The sequence below is a fragment of the Muscardinus avellanarius genome (genome assembly GCF_963383645.1).
Source record: "Muscardinus avellanarius genome assembly, chromosome: 14".
Lineage (NCBI taxonomy): Eukaryota > Metazoa > Chordata > Mammalia > Rodentia > Gliridae > Muscardinus > Muscardinus avellanarius.
The window spans coordinates 21,239,535-21,266,210 of record NC_137800.1 but is presented as its reverse complement, the minus strand read 5'-3'; the positions used below and the strand labels follow the sequence as shown (position 1 = coordinate 21,266,210).

The 26,676-nt window shown below is 38.1% G+C and overlaps 1 protein-coding gene across 1 annotated transcript in view; it reads right to left on the bottom strand.

Moving 5' to 3' along the window:
• Window positions 1-26,676, bottom strand: part of ANXA10 (annexin A10) — a gene marked incomplete at both ends in the record, with an annotated part of 91,105 nt that overhangs the window by 33,445 nt on the left and 30,984 nt on the right. Inside the window, 2 exons of the mRNA XM_080710223.1 lie at window positions 13,044-13,138; window positions 18,821-18,902. Coding sequence (XP_080566349.1) covers window positions 13,044-13,138; window positions 18,821-18,902 — 177 coding nt within the window. The remainder of the gene's footprint in view (window positions 1-13,043; window positions 13,139-18,820; window positions 18,903-26,676) is intronic.

Here is a 26,676-nt window from a genome sequence, read left to right as displayed (position 1 = left end):
TCAGCAAAGGGTGAAGAAATAGAGCAATTATAATGATGCTACAATGTAAAACATAGCAAATCCTACAACGGGAAACAAAAGGGCTGTAGTAGTGGGAACAGTGTGATATTATCAAGGTACTGGGAAAGAGAAAATTGCTTTCAGTTGGGAAGATACATATTGAATAATGTGTTTAAGTAACCAAGCTTTGCAAGGTCAAAAAGGAGGATATCTTATATTCTCACTGGGCCTTCATAATAACTTCAGGTGCAGCCTTCCTAGAGTGACTTCCCCACCTCGCTACCTGGGCTTCCGTTTTCCTGACTCGCTCCACAGCCGACTCTGCAGGAACTTCAGCCTGGCTTCCATTAAGCTCATAACTGCCTGCTTTTCAAATCCAGCTGCTCTGGGTTGCTGATGAAACTGCAGATTACCCCCGTTGCTGCTGCTATTCTGACCACTCCATTTAAATTAAAAATAAATCGGCACTTTCTTCTTCGAATTCTTCTCACCTCTGGCTTATTAAGGGAGAGCTGTGGCAGGCCGCAGAAGGCTGGCTAACATTTTATCTGTCTGAATATGCTCAGGGGAACTGTTTCCTGCGCTTTTAACTCACATGCCTCTCTCTATTACCATAAAAAACGATATTTGCCATTTAGACACTCAATGATGCAAACCCACAGAAAGAGGAACTTCGAATCTGTCTTCCTTCTACCACGTGGCAGTCACTGAGTAAATGCGCTGTGCAGTTTTAGGCTATCTTAGAAAAACACTTGTGTGCGAGTTGCTTCGCTGCTTTGCAATAGTTCAGTGCGTGTTCTGTCAAACAGCCTCGTTTCGAGGATATTTTCAGTTTATTTAGTGATTCAGTGTTTAATGGGAATTTGGGTGGTCCATTTTTTTGTTCAAAAATACTGATAATGCTTGGTAGAGAATCATAGCACGTGAAGCTGCTATAGTTTGGCATTTCGGTGTCCCCAAAAGGTCCACGTGTTAAAGCTTGGTGGACAGGGTGGCGCTGTTTGGAAGAGGCAGAACCAGGAGAGGTGAGGCTGAGTGGGGGTCTTTAGATCAGTGGGGCCATGCCCTTGAAGAGCGCAGTGGGACCCCGGCGGTGCCTGCCTTCCTCTCTCTTTGCTTCTGGCCATGAGCTGAGCAGTTCTGTTCTAACATCCTACCACCAGGTACGGCCTCGCCACGGAACCCAAAGCAATGGGTCTATTGATCGTGGACTGAAACCTCCCAAATCATGAGTCAAAAACACCACACAAAACAAAACAAACAAAAAACAAAAACCTTTTCACTTTCTAAGTTAACTATCTTAAGAATTCTGTTATAGCATTAGAAAACTAACACAAAAGATAAAAACCTCCCCGTCCAAACACAAGGATAAAATATAACATCCTTTCAGATGTATTCATCATCTCAGAAGAAAGAGAACCTTCTGGGTATAAAAAACTAGGAGAAAATGAAAACCAGACATAAGAAACGAGCTGACCTTGGGAATGGGCTTGTGGGTGGCTGGAGAAGGTAGGACCTGGTTTTGAAAACTGTTTGTTTTGAATTTCAATGCTATATGAGGACAGGAGAATATTTACTAGGACAATGTAGCAGGCTACTATGTCTGACTCTCATACATGAATTTAGGACCCTAAAAGGATTCTGTTCTCATTACATTATTATTTTCAGTAATAGTGAGAACAAGAACAAAACTCTTCAGCATTGGAAAATGGGCAGAAAGCTCCCTTCTCATTATCTGAGTTTTGAGTATAGAATTTTCTTATGAGAATTTGGAAAAATAAATACACATTTACTTTGAGCTTGAAGTTCATTCCATTCATACGAATTGAGAACTCGGAGAAGAGAAATCATCATGAAAGTTGATTCGGAGCTGGTGGTTCTCCTGAGACACCAGGAAGAATAAATGCAAAACCAATCCAAAAATGCTCTGACTCTCCAGAATTAAAAATAATTCATTCTCTCTCTCTCTCTCTCTCTCTCTCTCTCTCTCTCTCTCTCACACACACACACACACACACACACACTACCACACCAAAGTCTCACTTTAGAAGTTTTTACAATAAACAATGTATGATATTCACAAAGAAACAATTCCCTAGAGTGATAGAGGGCTCTGCAAACAGAATTAAAATTCCATGAATTTTAGACAATTAATAGCATACAGAAAGAACACTATGAAAAAAAAATAGAATGAAAAGAAAATAAAATTTAAAAAATTGAGAACTTGTACGGGCAAAAATTACAAGATATACCTTAAAGAGCAGCTAATAAACAGTTGGAAATGGAAATGGGAAATTGGGAAAATATTTTAAAAAGTGATGAAAAATTCCCTAGAGAGAGAAAAGGAATAGCATGAAGTCTCTCTAGCTTTGCCTACATGCTCTCCTGACAGAAGTCCTGCTAGAAAGAAGCTGGTCTTTACCATTCAGCTTCCTAGGTGCGTTAATATCACAGAGTCCACCTTAACTCTTGAATAATTAAAAGAATTTACCCTGAGCTGTACCTGGTGGCACACATCTATACTTGGGAGGCTGAGACAGGAAGATTGCAGGTTCAAGGCCAGTTTCAGCGAGGGCCTCTGCAACCTAGTGAGATGCTATGTCAAGAATAAATAAAAATAAAATAGACTAAAATAGGGCTGGGGTATAACTAAGAGGTAGAATGCTCTTAGATTCAATCCCAAGTAACCTCCTCTCAAATAATAACAATAATTTGCTCTGCACTAGTCAAATCCAAGCACACAGAGTGTATTTCCCTTGGCTGTGACCAGAAAGAAATGTGGCTTTCCTCACGGAGTCAAGCTTCCACAAGCTGATATATATATATATATATATATATATATATATATATATATATATGCTGATATATATATATATAAGCTGATATATATATATATAAGCTGATATATATATAAGCTGATATATATATATATATATATATATATATATATATATATATATATGGTATTGTGATGATAAATTTGCCATCAGATACAGGACTTTGATTAAGCTCCAAATATTGGAAGTTTGTTTGACTGAGATGTATGCAGCTTTCACAAAGAAAATAAACATGTCTCACTTACTGATGGAGAACCAGTCGTTCTCTCTTGGCTCTTAGATCTTTCCTTCCCTCCTCCCACCCCAAATTCTCCTGCTTTCTGGAGAAAATTAACTTGAAACATCTATGCACAACCAAGAACTGAGGTCTTCTTATCCCCAATGTGAACGACAGGCCATGCACATTTGCACAGTTTCACCTGTTTCGTTGTTGGATGCAAGCACCCCCATCAACATTCCATCTGCACCCATTGGTGGAAATACACTCATATTCAAATGATGCATTTGAAAAAAACCTGAAGGGGCAAAATGAAATAAAAGAAGCTTGTGTTTGAGAATCTTCGGTCTGATTGAATGCAGTATTATTCTGATGTATTTTTTTTCTGAAAATACTCATAAGTACCAGACAAAGAGCTTTGCAGAGGAAAAGAATCCCATGTAAGGGAGTGTTCCTACCTATGGACTTCATAAACCCTAGTGATCAGTTTTACCAACTAGAGTTTGTGACAGATGGAGTCTTTGGCCAGGATAGATGATATCTACAAGGTGCATCTTGATGATTTAAACTTTTTGCCTTTCGGGTATACCTTCCAGGTATATCACTTTTGAAGAGCAGCTATTGTCTTGCTACCAGATTCCTGGAGTGTCTGAGCACCTGATCTGTGGATTCCTGTGGCTCTCATTCATGACGTTCCCCTTGTGGGGTGATGCTCACTGGGACTTGATGACTAGCTGGAAAGATACAAATGGTCTCACTTGTCAAGTGGAAGTTGCACATTGAAGAACTGAGTGGCCCGACCCAGAAGCATCTTTATTTTATGTGAAAAGACTGGCAACTATTCCTTCGGGGACGTTTTAATTCCCACCCTGTTTCCTGAAGCGTGCTACTGACTCCATGGGGAACTCAATCACTTCCTTCAATGCCTCCACCTGGCTCTCTGGTGAATCACATGAGCCCAAACCAGTATTTACTGCTGCTGTAGCCACCCTACTCAGTCACAGCTGTGCAGGACCAAAATGGATGATGTTTTCCCCAGGGGCAGACATCAAGGCTGTTTTCCTAGCTTTGGTCATAACTCCCCTTGGTAACTTGGTATTTTTACTTCCTTTTGGAGTGTTAGGTCAATCTCTTTGGCTTAAAACTTGGAAAAGTACAAACTGCATATTCAAAAGGGGTTTCTATGGGTCTCTAGTCTGTGGAAAAGAAATGTTGCTACTGACATTGACTTCCACGTCATTCTCCACTGCTACCTAGATCCATCCGCAGACTGGACATAGCCACTCATGTACCATCATAGTGTAGGTGAATGCACCTAGGAATTCTATACATCTGACAATAATGCTACCACTGTTTGCCAATCTCGTGACCCTCATTCAATTGACTTGCTTTCTTCATGGTGAAGCAATTCAGTTCACAGGGTATTGTTCTGGCAGTCCTGATGGGTAGACTGTGTCAGTGTTATGGTTAGATAATGTTCCCTGAAGAGCTCGTGTATTAATGTTTGAAGTTGATGCAATTAAAACGTGAGGTGGTAATATCATCACTGGATAAATCAGTGTGATGTATTTACTGGGTGGTAACCTAGGCAGGTGAGGTGTGGCTGCAGAAGGTGAGACCCTGGGGATGTGGCCTTAGGGAATGTGTTTTTGTCTTTGAAACACCTCATTTGCTTGCTTTCTGCTTCTGCCCTCCATGATGTGAGAACAGAGTCCTTGCTCTTTCCTTTTCTCTACTTCCCTGGCCTAACATGGACTGAACCCTGGAATCTCCCAAAACTGTGAGCAAATACATCTTTTTTTCCCCTCTAAGTTGTGTGGTCAGTTGTTTTAAATTACAGTATTAAGAATGTTGACTAAGAGACAGTCAGACTTTGATCTCCTCTTAGAGTTTTCTCCCAACAGCTGGAAGATTTTAAACTTCCATGGCTGCTGTTTCTGTTTAGCCAACTGTTACACCACTGTGGTCCTTGAAATGAATCTATGTCAGGGTTTTGGATTTCCAGGCTACTTGTAGTCTGACCATATTGTGTTTTTTTTTTTCCAACAAATTTACTCAACTATAGTGTAAGTGTCAGGTATTTGATAGACCTTTGATGCTTCTCCATCCCCCACAATTCAGCATTCACAGGAATATAGTATTGCTGGCATTGGTTGACTCAGTTATACCTCTCTGTCTCTTTTACCTCCTTCTGACCTCTTCAGCTTAGTAGGAAGTTTAGTTACTGAATACAGTAGTTTCTAGAAAAATATCAATATCTTTTAGCTTTCATAAATAATGTCCATGATGAAGGGGAAAAAGGTTACACAGACCTGTTTTGAAAATCTGGGATTTCACTTGGGCCATTCCTGAGCATGATGCTTCTTTATTTCTCACACCAATCATTGGATATACTAGTTGGTCTCCTCTTTGGCTGAGAATCTAACTAAAATCAGACATAAGAATTTTAAATGAATTCTGGTTCAGCCACCTGAACGCCCTCCAGACTCCCATAGTTTTAGATCAAAAGGAAAAGGCTATTTATTTGAGTGGACTGTTTGTGTGTGACATAATAGCTTTCTGTAATTTTTTAAATGTTCTTTTATTCTCTTGCACCTGACTATTCCAAATAAAGCAGTTCTAGGTATATATAGAAAATAATAGAAAAAAAGTAAAGCTATAGTTTCTGGAATGGGGCTTGTAAATTTCCTGGTAGTAGAACAAGAACAGTAACTTTGGTATGTGGGGAAGGGAACACCGAGTTCTATACATTACTTGGCTCCAAAAGGCACGATTTGCCTTAGACTCCCTCCTTGTGGACTAAGATGAGTCTGTGCCATTCATCCTCCTGAAGTACCCCGATTAACATTTGAGACTAAATGGAAGGATCATTAGTAGAACTTAAAGAGAAAGTCACCCAGCTTTTAAATGTTGAGCCTTGATATCTTCATGGGTTCTAAACCCAATGAGCCAAACATGAAGAACACAATGAGTTTTTATCTTCTCTTTCATAGAATCTTGCTGATAAATCTTTAAATACTATTTGAAACAAAGTGATGAATTTGCTCTCAGTTTTTGTTGGTCAGAATAATAAGAGCATGGAATACTCAAAGACAAATTTGGCATAAATTTTGGAGTGACGGCATAGAAATAACAATTGATATTATTGGGAGACAATTCTCTGTGGGTCTCATCCTTCTGAATTTTGACAAGTGAAGCACAGATAGCCTTTTGTGCTAAGCTGCCTTCCACGGACATTGGTAAAATCACTAGCTTTGGAAGTTATAGTAGCTCTCTAATGAGCAAAGGGTAGGCATGCATTCTGCACAGTATAAATGGTACAGATTCCTAATCTCAACCCACTGTATACACAGATGCTCAATCAGTCCTTTTCACACTGCTTGGTGGGAAAGAAGCTCAGGGAACTATTAGAAAAGTGTTGATACTGTGGCTACCACCATTGCTGTGAGTGGTAAACTGTCTTTTGTTTCTTATTAAGGAGCTTCATGTCCTCTACCAGAATCCATTTCATGTTGGTCAGTTAACTTGCTATCTTCTAAATAGATTGAACTCTCATACCTTTCACAGTCGTGACACAAGATTGTGTGACATAGTATATTAAAAAAGATACATACTGAGACAGGAGGGTCCGGGTTCGCAACCAGCCTCAGCTACTTAGTGAGGCCCTTTGCAACTCAATGAGGCCCTGTTTCAAAATAAAGAATAAAAAAACAAGTCTGGGGGTATAGCTCAAAGGTCAAATACCCAGTACCACAAAGAAACCATAAAATTGAACAAAATATGTCTAAGTCTCCAGAACTGACTAGCATAAAAGTTATATAAAAATTATATCAATCAATAAATGATAAGGCACTGAAAGAGAATTATACAAAGGGTGGTAAAAGCTAACTTAAAAGAGGAACCTAATAATAAGCATATGCTATGAAAAATGCTCAACTTTACATTTTACCAGAAAAATTAAAATTAAAACTACTGTGAGATTCCGTCTATACCCATAAAATAGATTGGTCCTAGACAAATTTAAGAAGTTTTATATCACCCAGTGTTGGTAAGAATTTAAGGGAAAGAGAAATCAATCTATATTGTGGGTAAAAATGTAAATTCATAGAACTGGTTTAGAGTTCTGTAAAGATAAATAAGGCTAGTTTTAATGGTTTATCTGATTTCATCTCCCATTGCCCCTTCTTCCCTCCTCCTTGTCCTCTCTCCTTCCTTGGCAGAGATAGGCTATGTTATTCTAAATAAATAATTGTTTAGGCTATAACAAACTTACATAGGTGGTTTACTAAATTTATAAGACTTGAGTTCCATAGAAAAGCTTTTTGAGACTCTAAATTATTCTTCCTGGTTCTTAAGTTCTCAGCTTTACCAAAAAGAGTGCATTTAACTTATGTATTTGAAAGATGAGGTAATTGTATCATCCTAAATTATGTTTAATTTATGTTTATAAAATTGGTCTGTGTAAATTACACAATGAATCTCAGCTTTTGAAGCTAAAAACTTTAACTTCCTCCTCTCTTCTGCCAAACCCAAAGTGAAAGGTAGAGGAAAAGATATAAAACCTGGAACTGGCAGTAGTGACGTGCTAATACTATCTGTAAAGTAGCTGAGATAATTTCCTAGCAAGCCACTTTGTAGGCATGTTCATCTTCAAATCTCAGTATTTTAACCATGAAGCTGAGAAGTGAGAGGAACTAAGGTGTTAGGAGAGTGAAATGGATTTCAAGTTCACATCAAATTGTTGGTTACCTACTGTATTACTAAGCTCGGGCTGCCAGGGTGGACAGAATCTCATGGACTGGGTGGCTTCAACAACAGAAAGTCCAAGGTTCTAAATGTCCCAGGTTTAGCAGGGCGTGGTGGCGCACGCTTGTCATCCCCGCGCTTGGGAGGCAGAGACAGGAGGATCGCGCAGGTTCGAAGCCAGCCGCGCGCGCTGGCTTAGGAGACCCTGTTTCCAAATAAAAATATAAAAAAAATAGGTCTGGGAGTGTAGCCCGGAGGTAGAAGGGCTTCTAGGAACCCCAGTACCACCAAAAATAAATAAATAAATAAATAAATAAATAAATAAATAAATAAATAAATGTCCCAGGTTTGGTTTCCAGTGAATCATTTTTCCTACCTTGCAGATTACACACCCACATCCCTGGCATCTCTTCTTAATATGAGGAACCTGACCCTTTTGACCTCACTTAATGACCTCCCAGAAGGCTCATCTGTAGCTGCAGTCACATTGGAGGTTAGGGCTCCACCATGTCCACTTTGAGGAAGTACGATCCTGTTCATAACACCAACCACGTTGCTGCCGGTGTTGGAGGTTCTTATAACACATTAATGACCAAAAAAGAGATTCCTTCTCTTATAGATCTTGTACTTTAGAAGGAGATGACAAATATAATAGTAACTATAATAAGTAAAAATATCATTTAGCCTGATAGAAGATAATAAATGTTATGTACAAAAAATAGGTGAGATGGATAGAGAGAGCTAGCCTTGGGGTGGGTGACAGTTTTACATAGATGAAGCCCTCTTGTGTAACGGACATTTGAGCAAAAACCTGAAGGATGTGAGAGAATGAAAAGCACGGATCTCTGCCCTTGTTAAGCCTAGTGTGTATTCATTTGAGAACAATGGTAATTATTGAGGACTATGGAAGATGTGATCTAGACTCAGATGATTCTGGTTCAAGTTCTTTCTTTGGACAAATCAGCCTCTACCCTAAGTTGTGTAACCACCAGCAGAGGTTAAATGAATGACAGAAACCAGTGAATTTTAGAGCTGATCATCCCTGTTGGAGATAAAAATGAGAAAATGGATTGCTTCGGTGCTGCATTTAAACACTCGCAGGAATCGCTGTCTGGCTGTCAACCTTGTCATGTGTGGACAGCCGACTCCCTGTTCCTAAGGCATCTCATGGCTCCATCGGTTTCACTGTGCTCTCAGCAGACCGGCATCTGCCTTGGGGGGGGGGGGATCAGTAGTACCACATTAATTACATTGATAAGTACATCCATCAGCAGCATTCCAAATGGCTTTTCCGTTGAGTTTGGGGATTCGTTCCTGTGTCGGGTGAGGCAAAGTCCTTGATGGAGATTTGATCGTCCTGCCCGATCAAATGTGAAATATCAAGGAAGGAGGTTTTATGGGCATGACTAGAGTCGCGCTTTACTCAGCAGCTAAGAAAATAATTCTGGCAACTCTTGATTAGCCATGTTAATATAAGAATGAACATTTCAGAGATTCCCATGGGGATAATATGTAGGGTCTCCTCACAGAAAGGAAACTGTAGCAAACAGAAGACGGAAAAAGTGATTCTGAAAGTGAGGGTGAGGAAGGTCAAGGAGGTCCAACTGAAGGTCAGGCAGGTTACCCTGTCGGCATCCAGAGGAAGGACTGGTGGATGGGAGATCTTGAGGAAATAGATGAACATTCATTTTAACCACAGAGTAGATACAAAAAGGATAGTCCCCTTTTTTGTACTTTTATACTTTATTTATTTACTTATTTACTTATTTTTGGTACTGAGGATTGAGCCCAAGGACATTCTACTTCTGAGATACACCTCCACCACTATTTTATTTTGCATTTTGATAAGTTGCTCAGGGCCCCACTAAGTTTCTGAGGCTGGCCTCAAACCTGTTATCCCCCTGTCTCAGCCTCCCAGGTACTAGGATAATAGGCATGTGCCACCATGCTCTGCTCCTTTTCTTGTTTTTTTTTTTTTTTTTTTTTTTTTTTTTTTTTTTTTTTTTTTTTGGTGGTACTGGGGTTCCTGGAAGCCCTTCTCCCTCTGGGCTACACTCCCAGACCTATTTTATATTTTTTCATTCGGAAACAGGGTTTCTTAAGCCAGCGAGGCTGGCTCCAAACTGTGCGATCCTCCTGTCTCTGCCTCCCAAGCGCGGGGATTACAAGCGTGTGCCACCATGCCCGGCTTCTTGTATTTTTAAAAAGAAAGAGTTAATAGGTAGGATGTAATTACTTAGATTAATTTATTCTATAAATAAAGCGCCTTCTCTGTGTCAGACCCTGGGCTGAGCTCTGGAGGGATAACAGCCAGTAAATCAATCCCAGTTTACCCAGGAGGTTACAGTGCACTTGGCAAAACATAAAATTAAACCAACACACTCAGAATGGCAGGCATCATGGTAGTGTTATGTGGAGAGACCTCTGGGAGCCAAGCAGGAGGCACCTAGCCCAGAGCAGAGGATGAGGGGCACGGGCTGGAAAGGTTTCCAGGAGCCAAGAGAGTCTGATTGCTTCTTACTGGAGGAGCCACAGTTCATCGTACCATCCCAATGTCATCCAACACCCGTTCACTGAGCAACATCAGTGTGTTAAACAAACACTTACCCTAAGCTCTAGGATGAGCAAAAATGATTCCAAGTTTCAAGACTTTAGACAGTGCTACGGTGAGAGAGGTGAGCGAGAGGACAGACGTGTCCTTAGTACTGTGGAAAGTATTGAATGGGATGCGTTGGTGGACGAGCCTGTGCCACTGGGCTCGAGAAGTGGGGGAGGACACGGTGTTCAGAGTCCAGGAGACTGGCAGGAGAGCAGCACGTGGAAAGGAAACCAGGCCCCCAAAGACAGGTGAAGCCCCGTGCCTAACAGGGCGGGAGCAGACGGGGTTAATTTGGAGAACTACAGGCACCGCCACCTGGCTATAGCTGAAGACATGCAAGGAAAGGGGAGAGAGGTTAAGATGGGAAACAAGCCAGGTGTGGTGGCTCACGCCTGTAATCCCAGCATTCAGGAGGCTGAGACAGGAGGACTGCGGTTCGAGGGCAGCCTCAGCTACTTAGTGAGGCCCTTCGCAACTCAGTGAGACCCTGTTTCAAAATAAAGAATAAAAAATAAAGCTGGGGGTGCGGCTTAGAGATAGAATGCCCCTGGGTTCCATCGCCAGTCCTGCAAAAAATGAAAAATAAAAAATAAAAAAAGAAAAGAAAAACATAAACCAGGTGTGGTGGCTCATGCCTATAATCCCAAAGCTTGGGAGTGCGAGACACGAAGTTCGCAGGTTTGAAGCCAGCCTCAGCAACTTAGTGGGGCTGTCAACACTGGGTGGGGCCCTGTTTTCAAATGAAAAATAAAAAGGACTGGGGGTGTAGCTCAGAGATAAAATGTCCCTGCCTTCAATTCCCAGTACAAAAGAAAGAAAAAGAGAGAAAGAGAGAGAAAGAAAGAAAGAAAAGACAGACACAAAGAAAGAAAGAAGTAGGAATTAAATAAGGAAGGAAGAAGGAAGAGGAGGGAAAGAGAAGGAGGGAGGGAGGAAGGAAAGATGGAAGGAAGGAAGGAAGGAAGGAAAGAAGGAAGGAAGGGAAACATCCATGAAGCGGGCAAGGTTCCACCTGCCCTGGGAAGGCATTTGGGTTTATTCCGTACATATCAGGAATTTTACGAGGGAGAAATGGGATAAGCATTTCAAAATTTAAGTGGCTAAGTATCATAAAAGTTTAAATCTTGTGTCATGGTGGCTACAGTCTGGAGTGAACTGGAGTGGGCAGGGGCCAGGGACAGCAGAGGGGTCAAGGGTGATAAAGGTTGCAGATCTGGATCAACAGTATTTGAGGAAAATGAGAGGAATGTGAGAGGAGAAATCATTTGCAGGATGAGATGGTGGATTGAGGACAAGCACCTTCAGAGGAAAGAGACGGGCCTGGGGCACGGCCTCGCGTCCTTCAGCGTGTGCCGTTTAGTGCTCAGCCGGGTTTTACCGAGGCATGTGGATTAGTCAGCAAAAGCGGGGGCTTAACAAACTCTGAGAACATATCTACGTAGTGAAAAGATCGTCACTTCAGTATATTCTTTAATGGATTTTAAATCTCTTGAGTGTAAGTACCTCATTTTAATCTGCTTTTGCATAATTTTATGTAGCTTGATAAAGTAATGCTTTAGTCTAAATTAAGTTGATATATAAAAAGAAAAGCTACATGCAAACTTTAGGTTACAGGGAAACATTACAGAAAAATAACTCCCTTCCCGTCATCATGCATATTAAAACCATATCCGATTACCAGTGGCTCAACTTTTATAGGTCTTACATTCTCTTTCAAAAGAAAACTAGCTTTGGTATCATGGGAACATAAAGTAACAGTTTTATGTGAAGGAAAGGTATAACTGGCTTCCTTTGGCTAAATTTAATTAACGTCACTACTAGTCCTGTCTTTTTGGATTACTAATTCATTCTGAAACCCAGGGCTTCCTTTTATTTCATATATTATAGTTGTTCAAAGATGAAGGTTTGGAGACAGAGTAAATTTATATGGACCAACTCTGCAGAGAAAGTTTTATGATAGTGTTTCATCGATAATGCTCAGTTGACAAAGTAATTGCTATTTCAGGCCCTTTTGGCCCGAAGAGCTTTTGTTCTGAATCTGTGGTTTAAATGCATAACAAAAGCAAAGGCATCTTTAATGGCACTTGCTTTGAAATTAGAATGTGATTACTTTAAAACACCGTGGATAGTTTTATTGCCTTAAACTATTTTTAAACTGCCATTCGTTTTTAATGGTCTCTGTAACTGCATGCTGCAGAGAAGAAAAGCTAGGAGAGAATCCACTTTGGTTGAGAGCTAGGTGAGGACCTGCAGAGAATTGCAGGAAAGATGTTATTTTTTGACCTGATGATCATTAATCTTCTGTACGCCTTCCCTAACAATGGCACCAGGGCCCCTTCCAACACAACACTTTTAGCCTAATTGGACCAAGTGGCATTTAAGGTCAAAACAGTTTTTGGAAGGGATGCTGTATGAGTTTGGAAAGGACTGGTGGTCCCCATGATTCTGAGCATACATCACACATGTATGCATTCTGTAATATAGCTTTTATTTCTTGAGGCATGTAAGAGGCATATGGACTGTTTCTAACATACCAGTGGGGGCTGAAATAGCTGTGATCTTTGAGACTGGGCAAGGGAATGGACCTGGTTGTTAGTCCTCAGGTGTTTGGTGCAGAAACAGGTCAAGATGAAAGAGCGCTTACCCGGCTGTACATGCTCTGGTATGCCTCAGCAATCATCTGTCTTTGTGCATTGCAGCGCTGCGTTAGGATGTCGATCAGCATGTCCTTGTCACAGTCTGGAAAAGAATAATATGTGAAGATTAATAAAGTCACTACTCTGTAGTTAGGAAGAACCCATCACCTAGCATCGAAACCAATGTGTGAGTATTACCCTTTAAAGCAGAGAGCAATTTTACCTAAAATTGGAAATCGCAGAGCAGTGCTAGATGAAGCCTGTGATCTTCCTGTCTCATTTGAGTCCTATTCCTACAGATCGCCCCACCCCCCCACACCTTCCTTTACAAAGAACTGGTGCAGGATACAGCTGATACAAGATACAGGGCAGTAAGGAACAAAATAACCTTTCTTCAGCTATCCATCTAACCCCACCAAAAAGGGCTCCCTTGATTTCCAAGTTCATGTATATGCAAATGGACACCCCACCATACAGTTAGGGAGCCGTGGCTTACAATGAGCACACATTATGAAAACACGACTGACTTTCCTGATTGGATCATCCAGAGGAAGGAGATGTAATAGAGAAAAGTAACCAGGAGAGTACAAGGAGTCTGGATGTTTCCTAGGGATGGTGTGAACTTGTCACGCTTTGTATGGAACACGCTATATCTGGAACGTGCATCCTCCATTCCCATACCATATCATATTACATCATACCACATATCATCACACGGGGCTGGAATGCCTGAGTGCACAAATCATTTAGAATCAGCTAGCTATAATTACAGCCATAGTAGATTGACCAAGATGACCTTAGCCTTTTCCTCAGCCTAACTACAATTTAGACAGATTTCTCCCTAACAACGAGCCCCTCACCTCCTTATTCCTATGGCAGTGGTATTAGAAAACTTGCAATGGATTCTCCGCTCTTCTGGGATGTAAGTTTTCTTCTAGGCTCTGGCCAATTTTACAGAAATGTTTCTCCAGGTTCTGGAAACCATCTTTTTAAAATGTTGTCATCAATCAAGATAGAGCACCTATCTCCCACTGTCTGTGTGGGAGTAGGAGACCACCTTCATAAGTGCTGATATCATGGAGGCCTTATCACATGGTCACACTCCACACCCATTCCAACACTCACCGCTGCCCCTCCACTAGCTCAGCCAATGTTGCATAACACGCTCAACTTTTATTCTTTATTTTTTATTATAGTCTCACATCATAATTTAGATCATGTTGACAATGGCATACATTCACATTCAGTACTTGGTGCCCTCCACCAACCCTGCTTCCTCATTTCCCTCCCTTCTAATACCAAGTGTCCAGTTAACAATGTTATTTTCACATGTATACACATATTTGAAAATAGCCTTTCCATTAATCAACCTCAGCCTTCTTCCTCTTCTACCCTTCCTTTCTGGCTTTGCTGAGGTTTCCCCTCCATTATCTTAAGTCCCTCTGGTATCCCTAATACTCCCTAGACTGAGCATATTAGAGAAAACACATGCCTTTTCTCTTTCTGTGCTTGGCTAATCTCACTTAACTTAATGTTCTCCAGGTCTTTCTGTCTTCTTACAAATGATATAATTTTGTTCTTCTTTATTGCTGAGTAGAATCCCATTAACACCCCTACTTTCTGTCTCAGAGGAACTAAGCTCAGTCTCTCTCCTTTCTCAAAATACTCTCAGTCCCTATTGCAATAGTCTTGAATAAAGTCTTCCTTGATTGTTTAATTCTATTTGTTGTCATCTTTATCTGATGAAAGGAGGTATTTCATGCAGATGGGGAGAAAAATAAACTAGAAGTTTATATGGTTAAGTAAGTCACTTCTTGGGAAAATTAAATTCATCCCAAGTGGTCTTACAATAATAGGAAAACTAGTAGTCTGGTCCTGAAAGATGCAGGGAATGAGAACAAGTGATTAGGATTTCCATAGACAAGGCGCCATTGGGAAGCAGGGGAAGATCAGAGGTGTTTTATGCAGGTGAGATAAATGGGCTGAAAGCTGCAATAAGAGAGAGGAGGGAACAGAATTAGCTCCAAAAACTGAAATTAATGGCTTCCAAGAGTAAAGGCACCCTGCTCTGAAAAGCAGGGTCTGAAAGTTGGGTCTGGGCTAGCCTAGTTAGTCACAGGTGCAAAGAAAAATTTGTACCTAATTTATTATTATTTTCTGTTGTTTATTGTTCTGTTGAGATTACCTACAGCCTGCCTCTCTGTTTTTTTTTAAACTTTTCAGAGCTGTTCTCATCCATTTATCCTTCCAAAGATATTTCAAAATAATTTTATATTATAGATTCCCAAAATTTTATTTAAAATTTAAATTGAAATGACTGCAAATTAGGAATCAAGTTTGAAAGCATTAGCTTTCTATCACTAGCATAACTAGCATTGACCAAATTATTTTCAGGCTTTTCTCAAACAGTAAAGATGTGTAGAACCTTGGTTTTTTTTGCTAATGAAAAGAGAGATCCAAAACACCAATATTAGAAATGAAAGTGGTAGCCAGGGGTGGTGGCGCATGCTTGTAATCCCCAAGCTTGGGGGGTGAAGACAGGAGGATCACACAGGTTTGAAGCCAGCTGCGTTGGCTTAAGAGACCCTGTTTCTAAATAAAAAAAAAATATAAAAAATAGGTCTGGGAATGTAGCCCAGAGGTAGAAGGGTTTCCAGGAACCCCAGTACCACCAAAAAAAAAAAAAAAAAAAAAAAAAGAAATGAAGGTGGTATCGTGGTATCACTACTACTGAGCTTATAGACATTAAAAGAATAACAATGAAATAATATAAACAACTGTAGGTCCACAAATTTGATAGTCTAAATGAAATGGATCAATTATTTCAAAGATGCAATCTGCCCAAACTCACATGAGGAAAATTATATGAATCTGAATACATGAACAAAGAAAATTGAATCAATAATACATTAATATACCCTAACAGAAAGTGCCAAGACCAGATATACTCAGCAGTGAATTCTACAAAACTTTTAAACAAAAGATACTAATTCTCTACAAAAAATAAAAGCAATGGATGTCTTTTCTAACTCATTCTAAGAGGCCAATACCCAAGCCAGAGAAAGACAGGACAAAAAAGAAGACTATTCACCAATATGTCTAATGAAGAAAGATATAAAATCTCTCAAAAGTTAGCAAATTGAATGTAACAATGTGTACAAAATAATACACGGGTATGCAAAAAGGGTTCAACATTCAAAAATGAATCAATATAATCCATCACATCGATAGTCTAAAGAAGCAAATTAGATGATTTTATCTACAGATTTAAAAAATTGACAAAATAGAAAACAAAAATTTTCAGCAAACCGAGATTAGAAGCAAATTCTTCACATTGATGAAGAACATTTCCAAAATCCTGTGGCTAGCATCATACTTAAAGGGGAGAAAAGTACTAAATAAGGTATGTCCACTGTAAAATCACTAGCTCTTTAAAGAAAAAAGATTAATTTTGACTTATGTGCTTCATTTTGAAGACTTAAGTATAAAGGTTAGAAATGTTTCCAGTTAATTCAATTTGGGTGTCAACAGATGAATGGTTAAAGAAAATGTACTATCCATACACAATGGAAGTTTACTCAGCCATAAATAAGAAGAAAGTTATGTCATTTGCAGAAAAATGGATTGAATGAAGAATATCATTCTAAGTGACCTTCACCAGACTCGGAAAATCAGAAGTCACACATTTTTTCCCCCCCGCATAAGTGTAATCAAGAGAGAAATAAAAAAGAAAAGAGAAAGCAAAAAGAAAAGAAATGAAGAGGGATTTCATGGAAAAAGGAAGGAGACCAGAGTAGACCTGTAGAGCATTAGGAAAAGATTGGGAGAAGTAGGAGAGAAGGAAAGCAGAAGTGTGGGGAAGAAAACAGACCAATTAATGTGATATGCATGTGTTTAAGCATCACTATAAACTCACTGTCTACCCAGCACCACAATAAATAAATAAATAAATAAATAGATAGACAGATAAATAAATCTCACTGTCATTCACAATTGCAATATACCAATAGCACTTAAAAAAAGTATTTCCATTTGTCCAGGATCTCATAAAATAATTTGGTAATTATATTAATAGATACAAAATAAATACAGTAGTTCCAAGGGATACACAGAGGTAGGAAAATAGCTTCCGATGTCAGGGAATCAGAGAGTGGACAGTACTATTAATTAATGTCGACTGGAAAGTGTTCATTTTTTATTGAGATTAGTAAAATTTTAAACAATTTAAGGCAATTTTGGTTAAAGCCTCTCATTTTCATTTGCTTCAGAACGAAAGTGATTTTGCCTTTGAATTTTTCTAAATCAAAGAGTAGAGAGGGAAAACATTAGTAATTGTCCTTTTCAATTGCACTTTGCCAAAGTTATCAAGACAGATAGATTCTAAAAACACATTAAACTGTGTTCTGGCTCCAGAATGCTACACTGGACACTCTGCAAACAAAACTAGAACCTCCTGAAATCTTTTACTGACAAGTAAAATCCTACAGTGGTCAAAGTGAATTCATATTTCAACCCTAAAATTGCAGTGACAGAAAAATTGAAACTACAACAAAGAAAAAATATATATATATATATTTGGTGAATAGATTTCTTTGGCCTTCAGTTTTAAAGCAACAAAAATATACTCCAGGAATACTCTTTAACTTGTTATCTTGTCTTTATATTTTTCTGGCAATGATTGATAATTGAAAATGCATTAAAGCAAAGAAAACTCTTAAAGTCAACTTTAGAGAGTATATTTCAAACCCTTTATTGTTTTCCAGTGGGATACTTCTAGCGAGTAAAACTCATAGATGTGTCTTGCATTCATGTATACACACACACATACAGAGTTCCTGCCAAGGTGACCTTGTCTTTATAATCAAGAGCTTGCTTTCTCATGAAAGGCTTTGCATATCTTATGCAAACACTTTTTTATGTTGTCTATTTTTATCTATAGGCTCACCAGAAATTTTTGTACTATAGATTTTAGAGAAAACATATGGATGGCTATTTAACATTTTCATATCACATGGTAAAGATGGTATCTTTTAAAAGAGAATTCAACATTTCTCCCCTTCCTTCTATATTCCTTTTCTAAACACTAGTCTCATCTGAGGAGGATCTGTTCGGCACCTGTGAGTCAAACTCAAGTTGCAAGAGAGCACAGTGGATTGAGGGGCGGAGGATCTGCACAAACAGAGCTGGCTGAGATTAGAAACAGCTAGGAATCCACGCACCAGGGGCGGCACAGGGGGTGGAGCTTGGAGTGCTCAAAGAAGGCAGCAACAGGAAGGCTCACTGCAGGAGGAACTTGAAGGGAAAGTTGAATGGATCCTTGACAAGAGAAGAAAACGGTATTTCAGGCAGGAAAATTCTTAGGCAGTTTACAGAGATGTGCAAAAGCAGAGCCATTTGGGGCGCTAGCAAATGGGATTTGGCTGGATGTGGGAGTAGCAACAGAAACAGGCTAGAGAGCAAACGAAGGTCAGCAAGGATGTTTTGTCCTAGATGAAGGTTTTGTTGGCTTAGAATTTTATTTAGCAGTTAGTGACAGAGCATTGAACAATACAGGAAAGGTATGTCAAGAGCAGATCTTCAGTTTCTCAAGGCATATGTGTTAATCATTGTTACTTTTTCTACTACTTTTGTTCTCAATCTACATCTTTGCCCATCTTGTTACTGTTGTTGAATATGCACCTGCATTTTGTAAGGCATCAGCTCTTTTATGCCCACGGTATAGTCTTAAAACAAGATAAAGCCAAAACAATGCTATAAAAATGAAAGGAGAAATTCCTAAACTCACCAAATCCTTGGAGTGCTCCCCCAATCATTTGGGCATCCATTACAGGATTGAAATTGGGAGCTGGGAAGATGGTTCCTTGCACCTGGTGGGAAGAGTTAATAATAAAGAGATTCACATTAAAGGTTTGAATATTTTTCCAGATAAATCTACACAGAAATATATTTTCTATGTTTAAATTACAATAATACACATGTCTACTAAACTAATGTCCTAAAAGTAGAGAACAAATTTGGTCAAAGTTACTTCATTCTTCAGCCTCTTCTATGTTGGCATCTCTATTCAAGTAAGAGGCTTAAGTATCAGCATCTATAATAGAAAAAGCTGAAAGGACCAAATTAGAAAGAATATGTCTTCTTAACAAAAAGTAATTATTTTTACATAAATTGGAGACTATTTTACAGAAACTGAAAAGTATTGGGAGTATTCACGTCATTCATATTTATTAGATGTAGCACTTGCCACCATGGCTCTTTTGGACCTACGGGCTATAAAATCATGTGAGAAAAATTAAAATATTTGAATTTTGATGATGGAATTCATCAAAATCTCGGTGACATAGATAGGGCAGAGATTATTTACTCAAAACTCATAGCTGCATAGGAAAAGAGAAAAATACCTGACTGGCATTCCATTTAAATTCTCTCCTGACCATAATAATAAAATTTCAAAACATTTAAGAAGACAGGCTTTGGATCCACATGGTCCATTATCAGACAGAGCCATCCAGGATAGGTACCATATGATCGCACTTAGCACAAGAGAGCTGTCAATCAGAATTTATTAAGAAGGGCTGCTGTCCTGCTGTCAGTGTGCCTGAAAACATTGGGAAAAATAACTTCTCATGGCTAATGCACCTATGAGTCCTTGGGAAGGACTCAGATGACCACTGAGTTTTTCTGCTACAATACCATCTTAGCAGAAAATGAAGCTTTCTGCTGCTCATTGTCAACACTAAGAAATTCATTAATTAATAAGGACAAGACAAGGCCATGATTTTTAGTTAAAGGAAGGGTAAGATTATGAACATTGTTCACTTGACTTAAAACTAAGTACTAAATTCTATTTAGATTCTATTTTGCTGATATTAATAAACATGGAGTTGGAGTTGTACATTTGATGTAGACCAAAAATGAAATAACAATCTCGATGTGGCCATATTTTTATACTTAGAAGTATGACTATGTTAATACAATGTACCTTAATTTTTTATTTTATCTATTTAAAAAATATTTTTGCCTTACTGGGGGATAGAACCCGGGGACATTCTACCTCTGAGCTACACCCCCCAACCCTATTTTTTATACTTTATTTTTTTTATTTATTTTTTTGGTGGTACTAGGGTTCCTGAAAACCCTTCTACCTCCGGGCTACGTTCCCACACACCAATTTTTTTTTTAATATTCTTTATTTGGAAACAGGATCTCTTAAGCCAGCGAGGCTGGCTTCGAACCTGCCCTATCCTCCTGTCTCCACCTCCAAAGCATAGGGATTACAAGCATGCGCCACCATGCCCAACTTATTCTTTATTTTGAAACAGGATCTCACTAAGTTGCAAAGGGCCTCATTAAGTAGCTGAGGATGGCTGCAAACCTTGATCCTCCTGACTCAGCCTCTGAAACACTGAGATTACAAGCTTTCAACACCATGCCCAACTAATTTTTATTTTAATCCTTATTTTTTGATATTGGGGATTGAGCACCGGAGCCTTCCACCTCCAAGCTACACCCATAGCCCTATTTTATTTTTTTGTTTTGAAGTAGGTTTTTGCTAGGTTGCTGAGAATCTTGCTAGGTTGCTGAGGCTGGTCTGGAACCTGTAATCTTCCAGTCTCAGTGTCCCAAGTACTGGGATTACAGACATGTACTACCACACCCAGCTAATGGAATGTACTTCTTAAATACCTGTCTGGGTAGATATATGTAATTAAAATAAAAACCTAGTCTATATCTTACATTGTTCAACTGCAATCATTTACAAATGAATTTCAATTTGCTTCTGACATCTCAAGTTTATTGGAAATGGCCTAGAGAGAAAGTACTTTTGAACCAATCCCCAATCCTAGAAGCTATTTATTAGGAGACCACATAAATTTTATCTCTTATTTACTAACCTATCACATTAGGTGGAACTCTATTAAAATATTGGACTGACTTTTATTTATAAAATTAAGTTCAGACAGCAGATTTTAATATACATTTCTATTTTGAGTTTTCCTCATCTTAAACATTTTCTTTTTAATTTTGTGATCCTAGAGGAGTTTATGATTTAAATTTCTAATATGATAGCCATCTACCTTCAAATGTGAAATTATGCTATTTGTCACTGTCTTTTAATATTTTTTTTATCTATGGAGTTCTTTATCTAAGTTTTTATTGGAGAAGTTAAAGTGTTTTTTAATAGGTTCTATTCTTTTAGAGCAATTTCAGGTTCACAGCAATATTGAAGATAATATACAAGGATTTCCCAAATGTCCCTTGCTTTTATACATGCATGACCTCTCCCATTATCAACGTCTCCTGAAAGTGTTGGACATTTGGTACATGACCTACATCGACACATCATAATCTCCCACAATCCATATTTTGCCCTAGGACTCACTCTTGGTCTCATACATTCTTTGGGTTAGAACCAACTTACAATGACATGTATTCACCATTATAATATCACATAGCGTGGTTTCACTGACCTAAACATCCTCTGTTCTTTACCTGCACTTCATGTATCCACTTCTGCCCCATTAAATATCTTTTCTGAATAAGTAAGATATATTTTATTTTCTGCTACTGGGAGTTGGAAGACTCTTTGAGCATTACTATGAAGATTAAGGTCTTGATGGCCTTAATCTTGCTAAGTGCTATCAGCCTAAGGCAGATTAATTGCTAGTGATTTTAAAGAGAAAATGTGCTTGAAAATAATAAGATATATTATTGAGTATGTGTAAGTTACTTAAGCAAATCCATACCCAAACTGCACAAATGTCTACAGAGAAGCATTTCACTAGTGGCCGGATGAGATTCTCTCAGGATTTCTAGTAGAGTATGTACCATAATGAAACCATATTCCTTCTTGGAAGAAACAAAGAGAGCTCTGAAAGTTATAGATAAGGAAAGCTACTAATGTCTACAGTGGATTATCAGACCATCCTGTAATCCACACATCTTTCTTCTTATTTTTTTTTAAATCATCATTCAGGTTACTATATGGTGTATTTTTACAGTGTAATATAGCAATGATTTTATTCTTTCTTCTGTACTGTGGTCTCTATTGCAATTTAAAATTGATTTCTTGCTGGGTCTTAAAATAATGCACTAAGAATATTTTTTAAATAATTCATCAAGAAAGAATAAAAAAAAATTAGTAGGGTGTAATGCAACACTATAATTCCAGGACTTGGGAGGCTGAAGAGAGGACCATAGGCTCAAGGCCACCTGCAAAAACTTATCAAGGTCCTCAGAAACTTGGTGAGATCCTTTATAAAAAAAAAATGGGAATGTATCTCCTGGGTTTAATCCCCAGTAACACACACACACACACACACACACACACACACACAGAAATAAAAAATAAAATTAAAAATTAAAAAATGTGAGTTCTAGCCAGGCGTGGTGGTGTATGCTTGTAATCCCTGCTCTTGGGAAGCTGAGACAGGAGGATCGCACAGGTTCAAAGCCAGCCTCAGCTACTTAGTAAGGCTTTCAGCAAATTAGTGAGACCATGTTTCCAAATAAAATATAAAATATGTCTGGTAGTATAGCCTGGAGGTAGAAAGTCTCTGGGTTTTACCCCCAGTACCACCAAAATAATAATAATAATAATAATAATAATAATAATAATAATAATAATAATGTGAGTGCTTAGTAATTCACAATACACTCTTCCTAGAAAGTGTTTGCCATTTATATACATTTACCTATCATATTAAATTATACTTTTATGTTACAGTGTGGATGGAGTCATCAACATTATTCCAAGTTCAGCACACACTTAAAATTTTTTTGCTTATTCTGTTATTAGATCATTGACTTTGTTCCTTACCGATCATCTACTGGCATTTTGTAATGGCCATTTTGACTGGACTGACCAGTTAAGTGTATTGAAACAATCAATTACAGGTCTTAACTTTATTTGTTCCTGAGTTAAACAGTTATGTGAAGGAATCAATTTGTTAAAATGCTTTGGGACATAGAAGCTTTTGCATTCCTTATTGGTCAGCACCAGCTGCCCTGATGAGGTGAACCTGTCCCGAGCCCAATTTCACTAACTCCCTTCCACTCATGGCATTTTTATTTGTAATTAGTACTTTATGTCCTATCGACTACCTGTTCTTAAAACTGGAAATTTGTCACATCTAGTATTGTTTTATAATATATCTAAATATGAAATGACTGTTTCATGCCTTCGTTTTTAATCTTCCCAATAATATTTTATGTTCTTTATCTGCAGAAGATATGTAAATCTACATTATGATTGCTCTATACCGACTCTTTATTTTGAATCTTCTCATTTGCCAGAGACGTCATTTGGATTCATAATTGATGTTCTTTCTGCACTCTCTTGGATTTTGCACCACGCAGAGTATCTGAGGCACTCTTACGTCTAAGTCTCCCACAAAGACTGTGGGAGCAGTGTCCTCCTGATTCTTCTAGAGACTGTCTCTCTTCAAAGCCATAGATTTATGTGGTGGTATTTCATTAGCAATACTATATTTCTTTTAAAATTCTTGTTGATTTCACCTTTTCTAAGTTTTCAGTAGACTGCCAGAACATGATTACACAGATTTCATTACAAAAATTAACTTGTAGTTTGGATAAATATTATATGTTGACTTCAGTTGTAGGTATTACCTCTCAGAATTAATAACTCACACAAATGGAATTTGTATCTATACTACATAGTGTTGTGATTTGGCTTAAAAATTATGTGCAAATTCCTAGTAAGTTTTTTATTTTCTTATTTCCTAGTCACTTGATGTCAGTCAAAAACACTCTGCCCATACTTTGCCCTTCTCTCTCTAATAACATTAGAAAGTTTGGAAATAATATCAAGATGCTACTGAGTTGAAGAGACTGAGATTGATAGGGATTTTAGAGGCTGGGTCTTATTTGTAGAAAGAGAAAAGAGAGGATGAAAAGGCTGAACAACTAAAAGAGAGTATTTGAGTGAAAATATTATATTTTAGGGGAAAATGAGGAACTATGGGAACTAAAGAAAGATATTTCTGATATTCACTTTAGAATATGAGACTCTTAACTTTAATACCCCAAACGCTCAAACTTGGAAGTTAGATGAATGACTTAGAAAATGTTCTCAATTTTTAACTCTGTGCATTTAACGCATTAATAATGTATTATAATAAAATTTTGAGATTGACATTAGTATTATCAAGAGAATGAGATCATTAGCTTAAAAATATGTGCATTTTGATTAAGTTGTATCCCACTCATTAAAATTTTATGAAGTTTAAATTTCTTAGATTGGAGCACTTAGATAAGTAATTTTAAGTTTATGAACTTCAAATTAATGTAAACTTTTTTTTTTTTTTGGTGGTACTGGGGTTCCTGGAAGCCCTTCTACCTCCGGGCTACACTCCCAGACCTATTTTATATTTTTGAAACAGGGTCTCTTACCCTGTTTCTGGCTTCGAACCTGCACGATCCTCCTGTCTCTGCCTCCCAAGCGCGGGGATTACAAGTGTGTGCCACCACGCCCGGCAAGTTAATGTAAACTTTTAATGGGGATATTTACTACATAACTTAATGCCACTTAAATATTGATTTTAGTTTTGTGTGAGATAGTGAACATAATCCTTATAAAGTTAGTTATTCTTTGTAAAAGGTAAGCAGCTGATCGATGTCATTGGTGGCTCTATATACTGTATTTATTAATTTATACTATATATACATATATATACTGCTGATTTTATAAAGAAGGTATGGCTGTAGATGTAAGTCAGTGGTAGAGCACTTAACAAGCATGTGCAAGGACCAATTCTTAGATTCACACCACACACACACATATACACACGTAAGCATAAATTATATCATACAAATCTAATGGAATTTTAAGGAAGGAGATAATCCTCAAATGAGAAATAGAAAGGTGGTAAAGGTTAGGGCTTAGTGAGAAGGTTTATTATTTTTTTGTTTTGTTTTAGGTATGTGTAAAAACACATATTCACTATAACAAGTATAAGCAATGTAGAAAATTACAAATAATAAAGGAAATGGATCTGTAAATCTCAGTACTCAGAAATAACAATAAAAAACATCAGATATATTACTCAGTCACAGTAAGAAATCGGAAGCTCTTCTTAATATATGAAAGCTAGGAAGAAAAAAGGTCATAGGATAAACTCCAGATGAGGAAGGAGAAACCATAGATGAGCAAATAAGGCGACCTAACAGAGGGGGATGAAAGGGGGAAGAGGGAAATTCCATAATGTGTATGATGTACATTCATAAACATATCAAAGTCAATCACTAAGCCAAACATGAGGAGGGAGGGGGAAGGAATGGGGTGGGAAGTGGGGAAGGGCTAAGTGAGTGATGTGTGCACGTGTGCCTCTATCATCTTGTACCCCATAAAATGTATGACTACAAAGTTCCAATAAAAATTGAAAAGAAAAATCAGATGTATAAACAGGAGATATTTTAAAGAAATATCTTCTTTGAACCTGTGCAATTCTCCTGTCTCCTCCTCCCAAGCGCGGGGATTGCAAGCGTGCGCCACCTCGCCCGGCATCTATTTCTAAAATCTGTTTTATTAATTGGGTTTTGTCAATAAACACTTTTTTTCCTCCAGTAAGTGCAAATGAATGGTTTATTTCAAATGAACAAGCTCATTTTTTATTACCTTTCAACAAGTAGAAAAGCACTTCTTTAAAATATCATGTCATCAGAAACCAGCCTTTAGTAAAAATGATTTTCACATCAAGGAATATTTCTTAAACCCAAATTTTATGCCTTTATTTCTTGCCTATGAATGTTGTATCCATGAATACATATATATTCAAAATCATTCAACTCAAATTCCATCTCTATGAAGTATTTTCAGATCACTACAATTTAAATTTTTCTTTCCTAAATTGCTATAATTGCCATAATAGCTGCACTTACAAAGCCCTAAGTATTGCACAAAGTTCTACTTCATGTATAGAACTTCATTCTCAGAGCCAGCCTATGGTTTTAAAGTTATATTATCACTATTTCATAAATGAAGGAAGTGAGGCACACAGATGCTTAGTGGCAAAGAAGAGACTTGAACCGAGTTCCATCTATGTGCCAAACCAAGACAATTCAGCATGTCTTCAGTTTCTTGTACCACTTATTTTGGTGTGTATAAATATAATTGTAAGCACAGTCTTCATACATAAGCATTTTCTTATGTATGAAGAAATCGGGTGCCCCATTAAACTAGGAATCATGCCTTATAAAGTATTTTCTATTTCTCAAAATTCGATGCCCTGCACTTTGCCTGGATTCATAGTAACTGATTGAAGTGTAAAAAAAAACATTTCAGGTTTAGTTCACCTATTAACTCAAGGAGTATAGTCACGTCTTTTAACCTGTGCGAAACTTCTTGGTGTGCATTCATTTGAACTGCAAAGCCCATTGTAAGCCATTAAATCTTGGCCCGGTCTCACAGGAAGGTGGCTGCTTTGGAAAAATCATGAAATATCTTGAAAATCCTAAATTCCATGATTCTCTGACAACTACATCTCTACAGCTGTTTATCAGAAGAATTTGCTAAGTGAAAAGCAGTTTATGAGGCTGGTGCTTAGTTTGCTGTTGCAGCTGATTTCCAGTGCCAAATGTTCGCATCTTCTCACTAGGATTTCTCTGTGAGGTTCCTCTGTA